This window comes from Bos grunniens, chromosome 24 (genome assembly GCF_055505025.1).
Source record: "Bos grunniens cultivar Pamir isolate PY7600 chromosome 24, Bosgru_T2T1.0, whole genome shotgun sequence".
In the NCBI taxonomy this organism is placed as follows: domain Eukaryota; kingdom Metazoa; phylum Chordata; class Mammalia; order Artiodactyla; family Bovidae; genus Bos; species Bos grunniens.
The window spans coordinates 34,119,293-34,138,951 of record NC_141188.1 but is presented as its reverse complement, the minus strand read 5'-3'; the positions used below and the strand labels follow the sequence as shown (position 1 = coordinate 34,138,951).

The window sequence follows — 19,659 nt, the reverse complement described above, 5'->3', positions numbered from 1 at the left end:
TGGCCACCTGATGCAGAGAGCTGACTCATTGGAAAAGACCCTGATGCTGGGAAAGATTGAGGGCAGGAGGAGAAGGGGACGACAGAGGATGAGATGGTTGGATGGCATCACCGACTCAATGGACATGGGTTTGGGTAGACTCTGGGAGTTGGTGATGGACAGGGAGGCCTGGTGTGGTGCAGTTCATGGGGTCGCAAAGAATCAGACATGACTGAGCGACTGAACTGAAGTAGGGCTTAGGAAGACCTTTTTAACAGACTCCTAGGATAAGGCTAATGCAGATAGAATACACTAGAGAGAGATGGCCCTAGGTTATCATCTTTTGGTAAGTAGTAAATCAGAGAGTCAACTGTATGGCAGAGTTATACATATTATGGGGCTGCTGGAAAAAATGCTTCTAACCCTCTGGTTTTCTAAAGTAGGAGATTGCTGAGCTGAGTTTTAGAGGAGGAGAAAGATGCAGTCATGTGAAAATGACGGCTGGAAAGATGTCTCAGGCCTTGGACCTGATGAGCAAAGGCACAGAGTGACAAACGGCACGTGTCTTCAGGTCCAGTCTCTCGAGGGTCAATGGAAACCAGATGGTAAGATGAGATAGTTGCACAGGTCACAGCAAGAACCATGGACTTCTATGGAGTAAGGATTTGCAGCAGGGAGGGACGGGAAGCAATGAAGAACAAAGTAGGTTTGGATTTTAGTTAGATCCCCAGTGACTGAGAGAGATGAACACAAGGACAAGAAGATTGTAAAGCCACATCAGATCCCTAGGAGTTCTAGAAATCAAGCAGCACATAGAGGTTTTAAAATTTGTTAGGTGCTTTTGCTGTAACAGTTTGCTTTTCAGAGGAACTTGGACAGAACTTCCACATTGCAGAAATGTGGAAAAGTATATAGGCTTGCCTTCTGTGTTGCAGATTTAGCACAGTACATAACACCTAATCCGTGTTCAAGGTGACCGACCAAGTTTGGTTAGGCGACATAAGCATATGTCCCTCATTCCAAAAGTCACCATAAATGAGATATCTAATGTTTGTACTTGGGGTTCTTAGCTCAGAGTCATTACACCTTTGATAATTAAATATATTATAAACTAAACAAGTGGAAAGGAATCGTCCACTTTCATTTCACTTTTACTTACACTACAAAGTCGGGGGGAGGGGGGGCGAGGAGACAGCGATGAGAACCAAAAAGTGTACCACCTGCAGATCTATCATCACACTCAAGTCACACTAAAAGAGCATTTCTTCTTTTAAAACGTAATATAAGAAGAAGGGGCTTGTCTGCCACATAATAGGCACTCAGTAATAGGTAATGGACAAATTAATATCCTCATAAAGTGGTGTGTGCAGCATAGATGTAGGCCAGGGTTTTAACATCGCTTGTTACTGCAACGTGCTCTGGTAGTCTTCATTTTTTTCTCAAGTTAAAAAGTTTTGTCGGATATATGCCCTGATGATGTTATTTAATCGTTGATTTACAGTGATTCTTGTTGCTTTTTAAACGTGTGGAAATGGATTACAACGAAGGCTGCTTGGAATTTGACCATCATGACTCCGATGGTATAAATGCCCAGCACAAACATTAGAGCCCGAACGGGGTAAAAAAGCAGAGAGGGTATTTGAAGGAGTCAGTTTCACTTGGGTAAAAGGGAGCTAAAGTTACACACAGTCCTTATGGACTTGCAACCTGCAGCTGATGGTATGGTTTGCGAAGGATATACCATGCCTGAAGTATTGCAAGATCCGGAATTACGAGAAACAGGAAGATTCAGGATCAATGCCAGATTCTCTTTCAGCAGGCATGTGTCTTGAGAGGAGTGCTGTGCTGCATCCTATTATTGTACCAGTGTGTGTTGTGTACATCGGCAGAGTTCTTTTTTTTTCAAAAAGGTGAGTAGAGAGCAACAGAATAAGGGGGACGAGGGGAGAGTAGTGTGATGCAGTGACAGCCACACAAAACTGCCGTAAATCTGTTTTCTTCGAAGCTAGACCCAAAATGGAGAGCCTGTTACGGCATGGAGACTCCTGTTTCGGCATGGAGACTCCTGTTTCCTATGCTCCTGTGTATTCTGCTAGAAAAGGCAAAAACACTCCTCCCTGCTCCGAGGAGTTCCGACCTTTGTCTCTCTCGGCTTCCCATTGGCTGTGGCCGCTAAACTCCCGCCTCCTCCCGCGCCCGTTCAGAGCTTCAGGGAGGGCGGGGCTTTGTGACGTAGGCCTGACGTCCCCCAGGGGTATAAAAGACCCTGCAGGGAGCGCCGTCTCCTCCAGGAGCCGCCGGCAAGGGGGCAAGGAGGAAGCTCAGTAGAGCGTAGCCGGAAAGGAGAAGGTGGGGCGATTCTGGAGGAAAGCCCCCTCCCCCGCCCCCACCCCCTTGCGGCTTGGCGGCCGTTAGGCCCTCGAGGCCTCTAGAGCGCGGTGTGGTTGCTGGAAGGTTCCTCTAGCGTCAGGAGAGTGGGAGGCTTGCGCGGAGGGGCAGGCCCACATCCGCCAGTGAGGCGGTCAGCGCCCTTGGGGCGGACTTGGGGGTCCGGGGTCCGGGTCGGCAGGTCCGCCACCGCCAAAGTAGTCGATGTGGAATTGGGACGCCTGCTCTCCCAGGTCTCTCTGCCCTTTCCACCAAACCAACCAAACGGCAAAAACGAGCACCCTGCACAGTCTTTAGGGAGTGAGTGGTGGGTACCCTTGACGAACTGTGGCTCCGAAGCCCCCTACTCTCGCATCTTCAGCCAGAGGCGCGCCGTTCCTATTCAGGCGTTACTCCTCTGTCGGGGTAGGGGTTGTAAAATTTGTTGGTTTTAGACAAATACTGGTCAAATATTAGTTTGGGGAGAACTAATAAGCTGTCATTTTACACAACCCTCAACGGCCCTATGTGTGACTTTACCCGGTGATATAGGTACGATCCGTGTCACGGTCATTTCTCATCTTCAGGACGATTCTTTGTAAGGCACTGCATCGCAGGACGCACAATCCTTGGTCCTGGGGCGCTAAATACCCCGCATATTCGCGTGTGGTGGGGTGGGGGTGCTCTCCTCACAGTTGGTAGCACCAAGTGCTGACTATAGTTAGCTGTCGGGGTTCCTGGTAAGCCACTTTGAAACTCACACTGGGGTGCACAGGATATACTTTAAAAAATACATACATATGAAATGTACATGTGTCATCCATTTAATTACTATGTCCCTTAACATTCAGCATGTGGGCCTGCCAGAGGTGCACCACTAGTTATTTTAAAGATGGTTTAATTCAGTGAAGCTCCTGTTAGATGAAACTCTTAATAGTAAGTTTTCATTAGGGGCTTGAATACAGTATTCTTAATTATGTTCTCAAAGAGTTTGCTTTGGCCAAAACATTTTTTTTTCTTGACCTTTGGTGCTATGCCACATTCAGTTCAGTTCAGTTGCTCAGTCGTGTCCGACTCTGACCCCGTGAATCCCAGCACGCCAGGCCTCCCTGTCCATCACCAACTCCCGGAGTTCACTCAAACTCACGTTCATCGAGTCGGTGATGCCCTCCAGCCATCTCATCCTCCGTCGTCCCCTTCTCCTCTTGCCCCCAATCCCTCCCAGCATCAGAGTCTTTTCCAATGAGTCAACTCTTCACATGAGGTGGCCAAAGTACTGGAGCTTCAGCTTCAGCATCATTCCTTCCAAAGAACACCCAGGGCTGATCTCTGTGGATCTCCTTGCAGTCCAAGGGACTCTCAAAGGTCTTCTCCAACACCACAGTTCAAAAGCATCAATTCTTCAGCACATTAGTTGCTTTTTATTAGAGGCTGGCCCCTTGTATAATGGCTATAACTGAACTGTGTCACTTACTCTATGAAACTCATTATTCTATTTACTACAGAGATATTGTTGAGGACCTGGTACATGATTACACTGTTCTCTTTATGAGGACCCATAGGAGAAATTTCTCCTGGGACTCATTGCCCAGAATAGCTGTGATTCTCCCAAGCATCTGATTTGTTTTTTAATCTCAGGAAACCTGATCATTTAACTCTTTATGATGTGATGGCTTCTAGGTAATTCAGAAGGCTGATCTGACAATCCATCTCTAGTGTAGGACCTAAGGTTTGTATTGGGATACTAACTTTACCTGTGGCTTAATCCTATTTTTCCTACCATAATTTTCCTCTTAACTACTGAACTGAGTTCCTTAAATATTTTATTGTTCTTTATGAGTATTCATAAGCCTTCTTAAAAGTTTTTAGAATGAAACAAAACACACACACACACTGACACAAGTTTAGGGTAGCAACCTCTGCAGCTTAGAGTTACACAGTAAAGGCTATACAATGCCCTTGGTACCACTTAAAAATCCAGAAAGCCAAGAGAAGGGAGAGAGGAAAACTAAGGTAGAGGTCAAGGGAAGATAGAAAAGAATGGATGGTGGTGGCTGGTATAATACCACAAGTAACTACTCTAATTTTAAAAACAAAGCTAAAATATATACACTTAAGGATGATCAGTGTGTCTGAGGATATACTTAGGAAAGTGCGGGGAAAATATTTTCTTGTAGAAATTTAATTTGTAATAACTCTATTTGATGAATGTACAGAAAAGCCAGTTCCCATGTGGTTTGGAAGGATGTTTCTTAGGCATAGATAAATGAGCTTAATTTATCTTTCTTGAAATTCTACTGCACAAAATACTTACTGAATTTTGTAAAAATAGGTTTTGTCTGGTTTTTGATCTTTGTTTTTAGTATCATTCTGGTGTTTCTGGCAGGGCTTTTCCCATGGATTTCTTTAACAGTACTTGATTGCTCATCTGCACATGATATGTTGTTGGTAGTATGGTTCTTTTTTTATTTTTCAAACTACCATTAAACAGTTTTTCTTGAATAAATACCTAGAAATCTGCACTAAAACTAATAATTTTAATAGATTTATTCTTAGAAACTATAGTTAACTCGTAACATTTTCAATAGTAAACTTCCATACTATTTATAAGACTGTTTTTCTTCATTGTAGTTGAGATTACAGACATCCCACCAGCATGATTTCTTCAAAGCCCAGACTTGTCGTACCTTATGGCCTCAAGACTCTGCTTGAGGGAGTTAGCAGAGCCATACTCAAAACCAATCCACCAAACATCACCCAGTTCGCAGCAGTTTATTTCAGAGAACTTATTCTCTTTAGAGAAGGTTTGTTACTGCTTTAGATTATACATTTGTTGCTTTGAACAAGAAAGTATTTTAAATTGGGAATTTTATGTATCTCATTTCCTGTTCTTATTTCTTCAGGACGTCCTTGTCTGGATATAAAAGATCTGGTTAAACAATTTCATCAGATTAAAGGTAAGTGCCATAAGTAGTAATAGTTTCATAAAAACCTAGTTATGAATTACTGTATCATGCCTAACATATGCTCCAACTTAAGAATGATATACTGTTTAAATAATTACACTGATGTTTAATCACACTGATGCTTTATTTTTATTACTGAATCAGTTTTTCTTTAAGAAATCTGACACTTTGCAGGAAACCCTCAACTTTTGTTGGTACCATGAGATCTAGAAGGAAGGGTGTGTAAACCCTTTCCAGTATGCCATCTTTGAACTGAATTTTGTAGTGGTAAAGACTCAAATTATAATGAGACACATTACTTAGGAATGTTGTGTATTCTCTTCTTGGAAGATTATTTTAATAGAAAAGGTTAGTCACATTTGTTTTTCACCTCCCCATGATGCTTTAAACTGCAGTCCAGCTTGGAGGACAGGGCAGCAATTAGGTGTCATTAAACATACTTTTCATAGACAATTCAGATAAATTTTCCATATTACGTGGTCTCTGGCCTGTCTTTGCGATGTGAGGCTGTATATATCTGCTTAGAGGAAAAAGTTGTTTTATGTATATGTGTGTAAATGTCTATCTTATGTGAACATAACAATGGAACTGAGGATGGATGAACAGTGAGGAAATCAGAAGGGGAAAAATGTAAAAGGCAAAGTTTACATGATGAACATTTGGAAAGATCAATGAGCAAAAGAGTCTGTATTAGTTAAATCCCAAGAACAGGCACACGTCTAAAAGAATTGTAAGAAAAAGCTTTTGGAAGAATTCTGTGGAGAAAATGGTGACGAAATAACTAAATAATGCTCCATTGGCTGACCAACATTTTGGAATGACCATAGAGAAAAAAGGTAGGAACAGTGAGTTACATCCATGTTTATTCTCTGCTACTGATATTAATAGATAACTTAGCCAAGATAGGGAGAAATTAGGGATAAAACCTAGGAAAATGTAAAAATCCTGAGGGCTTGGACCTACAGTGAAAGAGACACCCAAAACAGAAAACAAGATTAGGAATCTCAAGAGTCAGCATTTCACAGGGTAGGGGAGTGAGTCGCCACTCAAATAGGAACGTTTTTATGTATCTCATTTCCTGTCTAGTCTGGCTGCTTCCCTGTAGGGTCCTGATGGCGTTCTCAGCTTACCATGGGAAACAGGTCTGGGATTTGCTTATAACCTTGAGGCTTCCAGGTGGCACCAGTGGTCAAGAACCTGCCTGCCAGTGCAGGAGATGTAAGAGACACAGGTTTGATCCCCGGGTTAGGAAGACCTTCTGGAGGAGGGACAGCAGGCAAAGTTGTTACGGCCTTTCTACTAGTTTATACCAGGAGCTGTTTGAGAGGACTGGCTGTGCAGGCTGGCTATGTTTGAGAATGGTGATAAAGTCAGTGAATCTTCATGGTGGCAGGTAACTAAGTGGTAGCCTTTGAGACTAACTTGTTTACTGAAGAGTTTATCCACCATTCAATTTAGGATATGGACTAAAGGGATGGATTTTGGTCCAGCAGGGATTAACATCTTTGAATCTCAGGTTCAAAATAAACAGACTGAACTAATGGAGCAGCTGTACTTCTGATGGAGGTTAAGGGGTAAGAGACACTGCTCTTTCTCTTCTAGAAACTATAGATATCAAGGAAATTGACAGAGCATGTACAGATAATCCTGGAAGCAAGCTCACAGTATGGCTGTAGAGACAGATTGCTCTTTAGACAGCAGAGCAAAAACAAATGTTGCTTATTCTAGTTTACCAGAGAGCGGGGGAAGGTAACACGAAGGTATGACCAGAAAAGTTCAATGTTACAGTCCAGTATCGATGTCTGCCTTTTATTGTCATCCCAAATGGCTTAATGGACTTCTTCATTATTATATATAGAATGGATAAATAATAAGGCCCTATTGTATAGCACAGGGAAGTATATTCAGTATTCTGTGATAAGCCACAATGGAAAATATAAAAATAGATATATATGTAACTCAGTCACTTTGCTGTACAGCAGAAATTAACACCACATTGTAAATCAACTATACCTCTATTTAAAAAAAGACAACACCAGTTATTAAGACTTAATTATGTGGGGAAGAGCTAAATTGCCATCCCTAATGCACTGGTGTCCACTCATCTCCCAGATACCAGATGTATCCCCCAAAGTTATTTCCAAACTGGAGAGTTTGCTGCCTAGCAGCATTACTACCAAGCTGCCTGTACGCATGGCAAGTATGGTGATAGCTATGTCCTGCACAGACCGTTTGGTTCCAACACTTCAATCTGGGATTTTTCCTAGAAGGACCCCACTGTTGGTAGGCCTTGTCACAGGACCAGTACTGTTTACCTATCGCCCCACCGCCTTCAGAATTTCACGCAGAGTCAGGTGATGGAGAGAAAAGAACCAGATATGGGAGCAAACGTTTCTCACTTCTGTCATTTCTCATCTTTTCTCCCATTTTCCAGAGCCTGCCTCTATCCAGCCTCCACTCTAGCAAGTTTTTCACCCACGTGTGCTCATTCGCAAAGCTGCTCATGTAAAACCCTCTTTTGGATCCTCTTGACTTTTCTGCCATTTGATTAAAGAGGTCTCACTATGTATGAATCAGTGAGAGCGTTTCTGTGTGTCAGTCTTCTCAGGAGAATTTCCTCACTAATCTGCATGAGTCATTGAGGGGACTTGAGAAACTCAGGCACTATTTTAAGGCAAAACAGTTGTGTCAAGTTCTACCACTTAGTATATCTAGGAAAAGAAAGAAGGAGAATAGAATTTATTGACTACCTGTTTTGTCCTAGGCAAAAAAGTATGTTTTGTCAATTAAGACAACTGTATAAAATAGGTGACATCCTACAGTTTTACTCAAGAGAAATCTGATGCTTGGGAGTGAGTTGGTAACTTGTAAGTTTCTAAAATACTATTTGGTAGAGTTGGGATCTAAACTTAGATCTTCTTAGTAGCATGAAGATTTTCCTAGTAGTATGACTCTCTTTCCGCAGTAGCCAGAGTAACATACCAGTAACATTCCTCTAGAAAAAACTTTAATTTTTGAACTTGGAGCAAAATCTCAATTCTCTTTTCCCACATTATCTCCCACTTTTCACTTCTTCCTCCTGTCAGCTTCTTGTATGGAGCCTACAGCCCAGATTGTACTAATTCTGACCTTGCCACCACTCCATGAAGAGGGCTGTGGTCTCTCCATCAGAGTGGCACCTTCCATCCTCCTAAGCCTAATTGAGTCTAGTTTCCGATGTTATTCCTGTCTTGACTTCCAACAGAGGCAGGAGATAGCCACTACTTTGGAAGAATCAAGAAGGCCTAGGCCACCAAGGTCCCTAACCGAGTTAGCCTGTTAACGAACTATTCTAACTGATTCTGGTCGGATGTTCTTGGTGTGGCCATAGAGTAGTAATTAGAGTCATGAACTGCTGCTGATCACTGAGCCCAATTTCAATTTTTATGTAGCATCACAGTAGTTATGTGTACCATTAAATATTGTCTTATGTAGTCATATTAGATATAATAATGTCTCCAGCTTCTTAAGCCCAATTCTATCTTTATGCCTTATAGAATTCATTACACATACTTGTAGCTTATCCACCTTTATTAAACAAAAAAGGAATCTCTATTTCAGGACTATCCATACCAAATTTTATGAGGCTTGGGTGTTCACTCTACATTTCTGGGCAGTATTTTCAAGTAAGGCTATACTGATTTCCTAAACAGAGATGAGTATTGTGTCAGAAGGAGTCTTTCATTTCTTGAAATTATGTGTTTGCCTAGGCAGGGTGGTAATTTGTACCAAGATAAGAATTTCATTAAGTTAAAAAACTGGAATGATTATCTGGCGATGTTGTTGGGAGTGGGGCTTAGGTCCTTCATGCTTTAATGCTGTGGTAAGATTAAGTATTTTGGTAGTAGTCTATACTAAAGAACGGAGAAGGCAATGGCACCCTACTCTAGTACTCTTGCCTGGAAAATCCCATGGACAGAGGAGCCTGGTAGGCTGCAGTCCATGGGGTCGCAAAGAGTCGGACACGACTGAGCGACTTCACTTTCACTTTTCACTTTCATGCATTGGAGAAGGAAATGGCAACCCACTCCAGTGTTCTTGCCTGGAGAATCCCAGGGATGGGGGAGCCTGGTGGGCTGCTGTCTATGGGGTTGCACAGAGTCGGACACGACTGAAGCAACTTAACAGCAGCTATACTAAAGATGGCAAATAAATCACTAGGAAAAAGGGTATAGTTGAGAATTGGGGTCAGATTGTCAAGACTAGGGACAGGATTAAGAGAGGAGAATGCTGGGCTGAGAAGCAGATAAGGAAAGCCATGCAAGCCAGGACAGCAAACCAGATGAGGTCAGGAACACAAGGAGAGGTCAGTATAAGAAGCAAGACCATCCTGGGCCTCATAAGCTAAGCATCTGACTCTGCTGGCCAGACACTTTGATAGCTCCCTGTCAATCCCAACTCTTCAGTGTTGTAGGTATATTTCTAAAAGATAATAAATTAGTATACCCCGGGTTTAGATTACCTCTATTTTTTCCTGTTTGCTCTGTTGATCTCTACCCATTGAAGCATTAATTTGCTTTAGGGAAAAGGCAAATAGAGTCTGCAGCAAAGAATCCATTACTCGGTTCATAATTAAAAGGCTAAAACTTTGGAGTTGTATAGGAGCCTGTTTTTGTTGAGAGATTTTCTTGGAATTTTCAAAGGTGTTTTAAGACCTAGTGTTAACAGAATCAAGTTTTTACTTTAGATAAACCATAGAGGAGGCAGGAGAAAAGACAGGCTCAAAGGCCATTTCCTGCTGCATAGGAGAGGGAAATAGAAAGTCCTTGACAGTGGGATTGTGGTGCATGAGAAATGCCAGCTGAGGCTGAAACTGGCGATAAGGTAGGTAGAATTTCTGATCCGAATTCCCTGAGACCCAAGCAGGTGGCTTGTTCTCTGCATTCTTGTGCTGCCTAGAGAATGCATGCTCCTCAGAAGCTCACTGGGTAGCTCACTGGTAGCATGGTGCTGCATTGAGCACGTCACATGCTACATTCAAATCCTACACTATAACTGTCATGACCAGACCTTCAGTAAATATTGGCTGAATAAACCAACTGCATTTATGCACTGGATTGAAATATTGGAGGTCTTTCTCAGGTAGGCCTGGGAGAATATTTGTTTCCTATGGTCTGTCTGGCTTTTCGTGCGTCCAAATGTGTTTAGATGTCTCAGAGTCCTGACTAGCAAGTAATCCAGATGGGAAAACTGAAGTGACTCAACCCTGCAGAGAGCTAAGTGCAGAATGTCCAAGCTGGGACTAAAATACTGTCAACTGGTCCTTAATTGCTAAAGACAACCAAATTATGAAGAATATCTTAGTCCTTCAGTGAAATAAGCACACAGGCCACACTTTCCACGAAGTAGAAGCGTGAGTAGTAAATACAGTCGAGTCAGAGAGCAGCACCCAGGTAGTATGCGTTACGCGTCTACCTAGGTAACTAAGAGGCAGCAGAAAAGCACAGTGTGTGGGTCAGAGCCAGAGCTCAACCACAAGAGTTCACAAAACTTGAGCCCCATATTCACCATGGTAGCATTTTTCAAATTCATGTGCAGGAAAAGAGACCAAGCAGAAACTGGAAGTCACTCCAGGAAGAGAAAACAGCAGCAGAGTTTGGGGCTCCTGACGAGGCTGGGATCTAGACGACAGTACCAGAGAGGAGGCATTTGTGGAGAAGTGTTTCCCAAAAGTCTGCAAAGATACTTTCTTTGGTTATTTTGCCAACTCCTAAGGTGCTCATGTGTGGACTCTAAGGTTTGAGAAGGCTTAGCAGAGAAGAGCTGCTGGAAGACTGAAAGCTAAGTAGGATTTTCACAAGTGGTACAGTGTTGGGGGGAGGCTTTGGAGTTTAGACTCAGCCAAAATGAAGAGACTTCTGGAAACTGGCAATTCAGTTGAGACCCCAGGAACATCACAGCCTGGGAGTAAGACAATGTGCTAGGAGTAAGAACAAAGTGTAATATACCTACTTTGACAAAATATAAAAGGAAGTCTCAGGAGGATCATATTTGCCATTATTAGAACAAGATAATTAAAAGATAGAAAGCATGGATGAAAAGCTGGAGAACTTCAACAGAGTAAGGCTCTAAAAACAACAACAGTTATTCTTATTAAACAGCTTTACTAGCAGAAGACAAAATTGGAAACTAAAAAACAGGGTAGTAGAAAATACCCAAATTGAAGCAAGAAGAAAAACAAGAGGACAGAGTGTAAGACATGTGTGGGACATGATCAAAAGGAGGGAAAAATGTGTAATTACAGTCAAAGGAGGAGAAAAGAGAGTAGATGAAAAAGTGGCCGAGAATTATCTAAGGCTGACTGATAGACATCAACTTACAGATTCAAAAAGTTTGAACACACAGCAGCATAAGGACAAAGAAAACGACACCTCAGTACATCATGGTCAGATTGCTGAAAGAGACAAAATCATGAGAACAGGAAGAGTAAAAAGGCATATTACTTTCAGGAGAATAATCGGACAAACAGCAGATTTCTTAACAAACTACAGAAGCCAAAAGACAATGAAATGACATCTCTAAAGTGCTGAAAGCAAAAAGCTGCCAACCTAGAATGAATGTATATATGCAGTGAATACATCCTTTAAAAATGAAAGAATACATTCTCAGGCAGACAAAAGCTAAGGTTACAAGTCAGCAATCTTTGGAATTGTTAAACAGACCTTTAAAACATTAGAATGTTTTACCTTCTGTAGTAATAGATAAACAGAAACTCAATATAAATTTAAGTTACATATGTATATATTTGTTAACATTCTCTTATGTATTCTAAACCAAACCTAGTGGTTAACCTACTGCTTTACGTTTCAAAACCATTATTATAGCTTAAGGCATTTGATCTCAATGTGATGAAATATGACGTGTGTGTGTGTATATATATAGACATATAGTATAATGGGGAAAAACATCCTGCATCTTATCACCAGATTAAGAAATAGCCAACTAATTTTAATCAAAGCGGATTTAAAGATAGGTTTATAATTTTTAATTTGATATTACATTTCAAAACTTTTTAAATAAGTGTTGATTTATTCTTTCCCCATTTATACATGATTCATCGTTTATAGAGTAACTTTTAGGTGAATGATTCTATTTAATCTCTACAAAGACTCAAGATCTTACAGACTAGGAGGCTGAAGCTCAGAACCATTGGCTTGGCCATTAAATCTATTCAGTCAGGACTGAGATCCAGACTTTCTCATGTACCTTTTTACAATGAGAAGTTGTGGGGAAGGCAGCAATGTCATAAATCCTCTGATGAGTTGTCATGATTCATAATTATATAATGCTTTACCTTTCCCACTCCAGTATTCTTGCCTGGAGAACACCATGGACAGAGGAGCCCAGTGGGCTACAGTCCATAAGGTCACAAAGAGTCAGACACGACTGTGAGCTACTAACACTTACCTTTCCGGAATGGTGATTAATAGGGGACTTCCAAAGGCAAAAATAAGCGTAAGGATTAGTCTTAGATTTTTCAGGAATGATAAGCCTGTTTTAAAAGGGCACATGGCCTTCCCACAGTTGCTGAATTCCTGTAAGTGACATCTCCGATGGGTCCCATGCAGGCGATCTATGGACTTCAGTGATCCAATCTCAAAGCTGGTTGTGTTCTTGACAATGCTCATGGTAAATAAACGACTGCCAACTTTGGGATTGGAAGTCCCCATGAGGGAAAAGAGAGTTGCTGGCATAGAGTGGGTAGGTGAGTCTAGAGAGGAGTGGGCTTGGGTTTCATGGTGGCAGTGGGCGTCCTGACCTTGCCGTTGCCCTAAGGGTGGACTTGGGTGTCCGGCTGGAGGAGTCTGGGATTCCAGACACAGGAAGTTCACACTCATAGGCCCTTTGTGAAAGATGGAAGCAGGGTAGAAGTCCTATGTCAACACCAAATAGAGGGCTCCTTCCTACCGCTGGCTCAAAACTGACCACAGATAGAAAGCAGAGATCAGCTGCCATGGATGACCCACAGGAACAGTGAGAAAGGACCACCTGGGTCAGCGAGTCCCTGCCTGGCATCATCGATGAGAAACAGCAGGCTGCCCCCAGGGGCAAGAGTGTGGCAGAAGGGGCTGAGGGAGAACACTCAGGGCCAGGACTTAAACCCCAAGCACCTATTTCTTTACCATGAAGACTCGTTTCCAAAGTTTTGACTTGAAGCAAATATATTCTCCTGAGGCAAATTTAACTTTTCTTGCTGATTTCATGACATTAGGGAAATGCTTCCCCAAAGAGGTAATCCTGAGTAAAGTAGGCAGATGTGAAAACGTTTGAGTCCTAACTCAGGTGGTTAGACAAACGTGAGTGACAAGCACAATGTTGAGTCCAGAACATGATTTCACAGCAGTTTTCCAGCTCTGGGAGTTTCTGTATGTCATCAGTTGACTTGAGCTTGTGAGCCATGGTTATTTTCTTCCCCTCCAAGGACTCGCTGAGGCCCTCTTCCAGAGCTCTTTCTGCTGCTCTTGTCTGGGTCAGTGCTTCGGCCGCATCAGCCCACCTCGCCAGCAGGTGCTAGCATGTTTAGATAAGAATACATGACATTTCCTAATGTAAAAATATGCTATGGTAGCCCAGTTTTACAGTTTAGTAAATTGAACTTTATATACCAGTTTTCTTAGAGAATGCCTTTTAATATGACAGCATGTGTTTCATTTAAGTTATGAAGTGTTTTTTCCTTTCCCCAGTTTTCTGTGGAAGTTTGGATCAGGAGATTTTTTCAGGGGTGTTTTCAGCTGATTTTTAGGCAGAGTTATGATCCAGCTGAAGGTGGTATCTGATTATTAGCTTTTGTCACTGTGCTACTTTAAGTAGTCCTTTATTTCTAAGGTAATGAACTGAGGTCTCTCTTCGGTAGATAAGGACAGGGGAGTTTCACTGCCCACACTTAAGTTACAGATGTCGGACAGTGAAACAGAACTTTCAAGGTTGCGTACATGACGACTTTGGTATGCTCAACCTGTGCTTCCTTTAAAATTCCTTTTTTGAGGACTATGTACTTACTAACTCATTTGACCTTCATTTTTAGTGGAGAAATGGTCGGAAGGAGCGGCCCAAGAGAAGAAAGCAGAATGTGTGAGAGAACCAGAAAGAACATCTACCATTTCCCTAGAGCCTAAACGGATGGAGAAATCGACGGACACCGAGGAGGATAACATAGCAGCTCCGCTGTTCAGCAGCAAAACCACTCAGTTCCCCTCAGTCCAGGCCGACCTGTCCCCAGAGCCTGAGGACGCAGGCGAAGCACTCCGGGGCCCATCCAAACCGACCACCCCTAAGAACGCCACCCCACCATCGTCACCGTTGCCAGCAGCCGTCACTTCCGAGTTTGCCTATGTCCCTGCGGACCCCGCCCAGTTTGCTGCTCAGATGTTAGGTAATGTTCCATCTGTTCATTCTGATCAATCTGAAATTTTAATGGTGGATGTGGCAACAAGTATGCCTGGTATTTCCGAGGAGACGCTGAGCTCGAAGGCTGCTGAAGAGAACGTGGTGGCCCCTCCTAGTGTGTGTTCTGGCAAGCTGGTAGCAGAGCAGGTTGTGAGCGAAAAATCTGTCCATGTACGTGTGGGCAGTAAGGCTGAATCACCAACGGCTTCCTCATCCCCCTTGCAGGGTGAACAAGAACCTCCTGCTTGTGACCATGCTTCTGAGGTCCCTTTGCAGGCTGACATTGAGGTGACATCCACCATGCACATAGCTTCTATCTATAATGATGAGCCTGTAATCGAAGGAGTTACTTATGTTGAGCAGTTACCAGAACAAATAGTTATCCCCTTCTCTGATCACGTTGCTCGTCTTAAAGGCAAGGAGCAGTCACCACCACACAGTCCCATACTTGTAGTAGGCAAAACAGCCTCACGCGGGTCTGAAAAATCTGTGGGTTCCGCAAAATTTGTGCAGTTGGAGAGTACAAAATATGACTCCTCAGTCCATGTGGAGGCAGACGGCTCTACCAAAGCAGTGAGCTCTGAGAAATCTATGCACCTTGAAGTGGAGATCTTTGCGCTGGCCCCTGGCAGTGCTGGGCAGGAGTCCGGGGAAAACCCTGCGTCCCAGGAGACGGAGGTCAAACCCACGCGCTCAGGGTCCGTAAGATCATCTAGTGGCCCCCAACCTCCTGTTCCAGAAGGTCTTTATGAACCAGAAATGGAACCAGAACGGGATGCAGCACCTTCCAACGAGGTTTGATGGAGCCAGGTAAGAAAATTACTTACAAAATTAAAAACTACACTTCTGGTGACATCTCTATTTCAGGTGACCATCTAGGTAGGCTCCCTGCAGACTGGTCAGAAGTCTTTCAATAGTACTGAAAATGCCAAACCTATTTAAATAAAGGCTTTGTTGTATTTGAGATTTTACTCTCATGAGATGAGTGATTTTAAAGTGACATAACCACCGCTTGGCCTCAAAATTTGGTCATCGAGTGCTCTTCTGTTGTTTGGACATACTGTGTCGCGAAAGATGTTCGAACCTGTTGTCAGGCACAAATGTGTTCATGTGATCTGGATACAGCTACTGCAAAACTGTAATCACGGAGTGTTGGTTTGAAATTTCTCACTCGTGAACGTAAACGCGAAAGACAACAATGCATTTACCTAGGTGGTGGCGTTGGAAACATGGAAGAAATGGTGGTGTGTTTGACTGCTTTCGCGCTGAGGGAGAGCTCTGCAAGCTGGTCTGGGGGGCTGGTTGAGCACTGCCGTCTTGCCTGGGGGCTTCTCGCAGCGGAGGGAGCAGCTTCATAGCCAGATGGAAAGGGGAAAGGTCAAGGTGAAGTTCTGTCCCCCAGGGGAGCGGGGTGGTAGCGGCAGCAGGAAGGATGGATGTGTCAAGGCTGGCTGGCTTCCATCGTTACCCCAACAGGAGCCTAAATCAACCTGCTTGCTTGGCTGCTGAACTATCACTACCGCTCTCCTGTGACACAGATGCACATCTGACCTCCCATCTCGGTCTAGTTAATGGCCTTCAGTCCACCCGCCCTCCTCCTTCATCCAGACGAGTGCCGCGATGCTTCTCCCTTGAGGTAGGTGGGACGTGCAGGAACCAACAGCCCCCCATTCCTTTTGCAGAAGCTCTCTCAATCATGACTCTTACCAGAGTCAGAATGATAAAGAGGTGTTACCACAGCAGGTGTTTAGAGATGAAATTGTCTGGCAGTGTGACGGGGACTCTGCACAGCTGGAAAGGCAGGGGGCAGCATTGGAGCGTAGCCTGTGGGGGCTGGCATTACACTTGTGGCCTAGGCAGCACTTCATCCCAAGTTACTGTTCTCAAGTGGCTTAACTGCTTCCAAAGCACTAAAGGTATTTCACAGACACCTGACGACTTCCCTTGTGCTTATCTTTAATTAGCTTCCAGAGGGGTCAGTTTCAGGAGCCTGAAAACGTAGCTTAATCGTGTGCATAGTGTCGTCTTCTTTTCTGAAGGAGGAAGAAAAAAAAAACCTGCACAAAGGCTATATGTTGCTCTTCTGTCCCATCTTCTGGGACTCAGTTCTCCACACCAGCACTGGCTTCAAGTAGGCAACTCTAACCTGACATGATAGCATCCTTGGTGGAAGTGAATGGATGACACCCCAAGACCTTTTTTTTTTCTTTCCTTAAAGAGCCACTGAGAGAACATGCAGCCTTCTACTGCCACCTAGGACCTATAATTTCAAGCCTCGCCTAAGCCCGAGCAGTGCTCTAGATTATGAGTCCTAGATTATGTGGTGTTTTGTGTATGGTGACCAACTGGCGGGCGACGACAGTGCCTGCAAAGGGCCCGAGATAACCGATTATGTGATCAAAAGATGCCACCTAAGTGCTGAGTGCTGATTTCTTCTGTAAAGAGAAGAATCACTATGCAGATGCATTAACACTTTTTCCAGTGGCTTCACACGCTCTTCAGTTGATTCTTTTGGTGGAGCTGGAAGTGCTGACTCATTTCCTGAGGACCCTGGAGAAGCCAGGTCTAAAGTTCCTGGAAACAGCAGCTTAGAATGAGACTGCTCCTCAGCCACAACCCTAGTGTCCCCGCCACTCGCTATCAAAACACTGTTCTCATTTTCCAACTGTAGAGAATCTCTCTTCTTTCACATTACCAAACACAATTTATTTAGCCCTCTCTATAGCATGCTTTATGGCACATATTACTACAGCTGTTTGTTTATATGTAAAAAAAAAAAAATTTAAGACATTTCTGTGCATAGCGCCTGATACAGAGACCAAACCTTTAACGCCTGCAAATTTTTTTTTTTTTGTAGCGATAGCAGCAAGTGAAGCAGGACAACCACCACCATATTCTAACATGTGGACCCTTTATTGTCTAACTGATATGAATCAACAAAGCCGCCCATCACCGCCACCTGTACCTGGGCCTTTCCCCCAGGCGACCCTCTATCTTTCTAATCCTAAGGATCCACAGTTTCTGCAGCATCCACCGAAAGTTACTTCTCCAACTTATGTGATGATGGACGACAGCAAGAAGACCAGTGCCCCGCCTTTTATTTTAGTGGGCTCAAATGTTCAGGAAGCACAGGATTGGAAGCCTGTTCCTGGACATGCTGTTGTTTCCCAGTCAGAGGCCGTGAAGAGATATGCTGCAGTGCAAGTGCCCGTTGCTCTTCCTGCAGATCAGAAATTCCAGAAACACGTCCCCAACCCCCAGAATGCTAGTCCTCCTACAAGTGGACAAGATGTGCCCAGACCAAAAAGCCCAGTTTTTCTTTCTGTTGCTTTCCCGGTAGAAGATGTAGCCAAAAAAGGTTCAGGATCTGGTGACAAACGTTCTCCCTTTGGAAGTTACGGTATTGCTGGAGAAATAACCGTGACTACTGCCCATGTTCGCAGAGCAGAAACTTAAAACTGGCAGGTAAATTCTCCTCCTCGTGTACCTGGGCCTTAACACATTTGTGTGTGTTCTCAGCAATTTGATTTGTTGGCCTGTAGACAAAGGTATTTTAAGACAGCTGAATGCATGCCTCCCTGACGCCCAGTTACTACTCGGTGCGTGGCAGGCACACGGCACCAGGGACGCTCACCAAGGCTGTGGTGTCAGACGTGCACCAGTCAACCAACTCGTTTACCCTGGAATGCCTAGTCCTTTGTCCAGCCCTACAGAAGATGCCAAGGGGATGGAGTCACAGAAAGACAGTCTTATGTGGGCATTATAATCTAGTTGGCAGGTTTAAAGGGCGGGGAGGAGCAAGTTGGGCAGTTCTAGAGGGAGCACACTTAGGAGCACTCGGTCCATGTGCTAAGCGGGCTCCCTCGTACAGTGAGTATTCAGAGCAGAACAAAGAGGGTGGAGACACATTAGAGTGCTAAAAAAGCAGCGTTAACTGTAAATAGTTTTATCCTCACAAATCAGTACATTTTTCTTCAACCAGTACTTATTACCACATACAGCGTCAGTCTCTCCTCCCTGACGCGAGCACAGAGGTATTGGTGCAGGCCTTTGTCTAGTAGATGGGGTGTTCAGGTCCCAGTGTAAACGGACATGTGCCTAGGAGAAGCTGGTCATGCAAGGAGCCCCCAGAGTCCAAAGGCAGGAAAGAACAGACGAGAGACCCTTAAGGTGAAGTCAGGTGGGAAGAGGGGACCTGCCTCCCAAATGAAAAGATGGGATTAAGAGTTCAGTGGGAAACCAGAAGACACACAGCAGCTGAACCCCAGAAGCTCGATGTCAATTAGAGGCAAGTTCAAGTGCATAATGACTATTTAAGGAGGCCCTGTGTTCCAAATACCTTAGGACATTGACTTACTCACACCCTTTGTAGACTTCCAGTGGAACTGTCCAAATGGCTGTCTTGAGCATGAGATGCCAGGATATTTTAGTGCACAGGTAACATTAGTTATGAGCTTAGCAGAGCAGGAGCATAGGACTTGCATTTCTGATCATCCACTCATTTTACATGTTCAGTTGTCTGAGTAAACAATTTACTGTTTACATTATTCCTAACAGATGCCGAAAAGGACATTGTTTGAGTCGACGTTCAAGGTGGAGTCTGCCACCAAGCGTACTATATCAATAAACTTCATGCAAGCATAAAACCTTGTCATCTTGCTTATTTTGTAACTTAGGGGGTATAGAAACAACACAACCAGGTCTTAAGTACACACTGTAAAAAAAATATGTATTTCCACTCGAGCAGTTTGCTAGCAAGGTTCTCCAGTTAATCATTCCCTATCTGGCATTCACACCGAGTGAATACAGTGGCACCTTACTCTTCTACTGTACTTACCCAGAAGACACTCAGCGCAAACTCTGGCACCACAGGGACTTCTTTGTAAGGACATGCTTGACAATTCAGGATCACGTGAATTGC

General features: G+C 43.7%; 1 protein-coding gene and 1 pseudogene across 2 annotated transcripts; one reads left to right on the top strand and one right to left on the bottom strand.

Moving 5' to 3' along the window:
• Positions 1-1,564: 1,564 nt before the first annotated feature.
• On the bottom strand, positions 1,565-2,920 carry LOC147346017 (uncharacterized; annotated as a pseudogene). Its single transcript, XR_015153484.1, has 2 exons — positions 2,903-2,920; positions 1,565-2,710 (listed from the first exon to the last, which is right to left on the bottom strand). The product of XR_015153484.1 is annotated as an uncharacterized LOC147346017 (transcript).
• On the top strand, positions 2,269-19,384 carry CABYR (calcium binding tyrosine phosphorylation regulated). The gene is given in 7 exon segments (XM_086372964.1): positions 2,269-2,328; positions 4,978-5,150; positions 5,250-5,303; positions 14,377-15,524; positions 15,527-15,548; positions 17,596-18,203; positions 19,296-19,384. Coding segments are annotated over 5 exon segments (1,971 nt in total). The 5' UTR covers positions 2,269-2,328; positions 4,978-5,002; the 3' UTR covers positions 18,195-18,203; positions 19,296-19,384.
• The last annotated feature ends 275 nt before the right edge of the window (positions 19,385-19,659 follow it).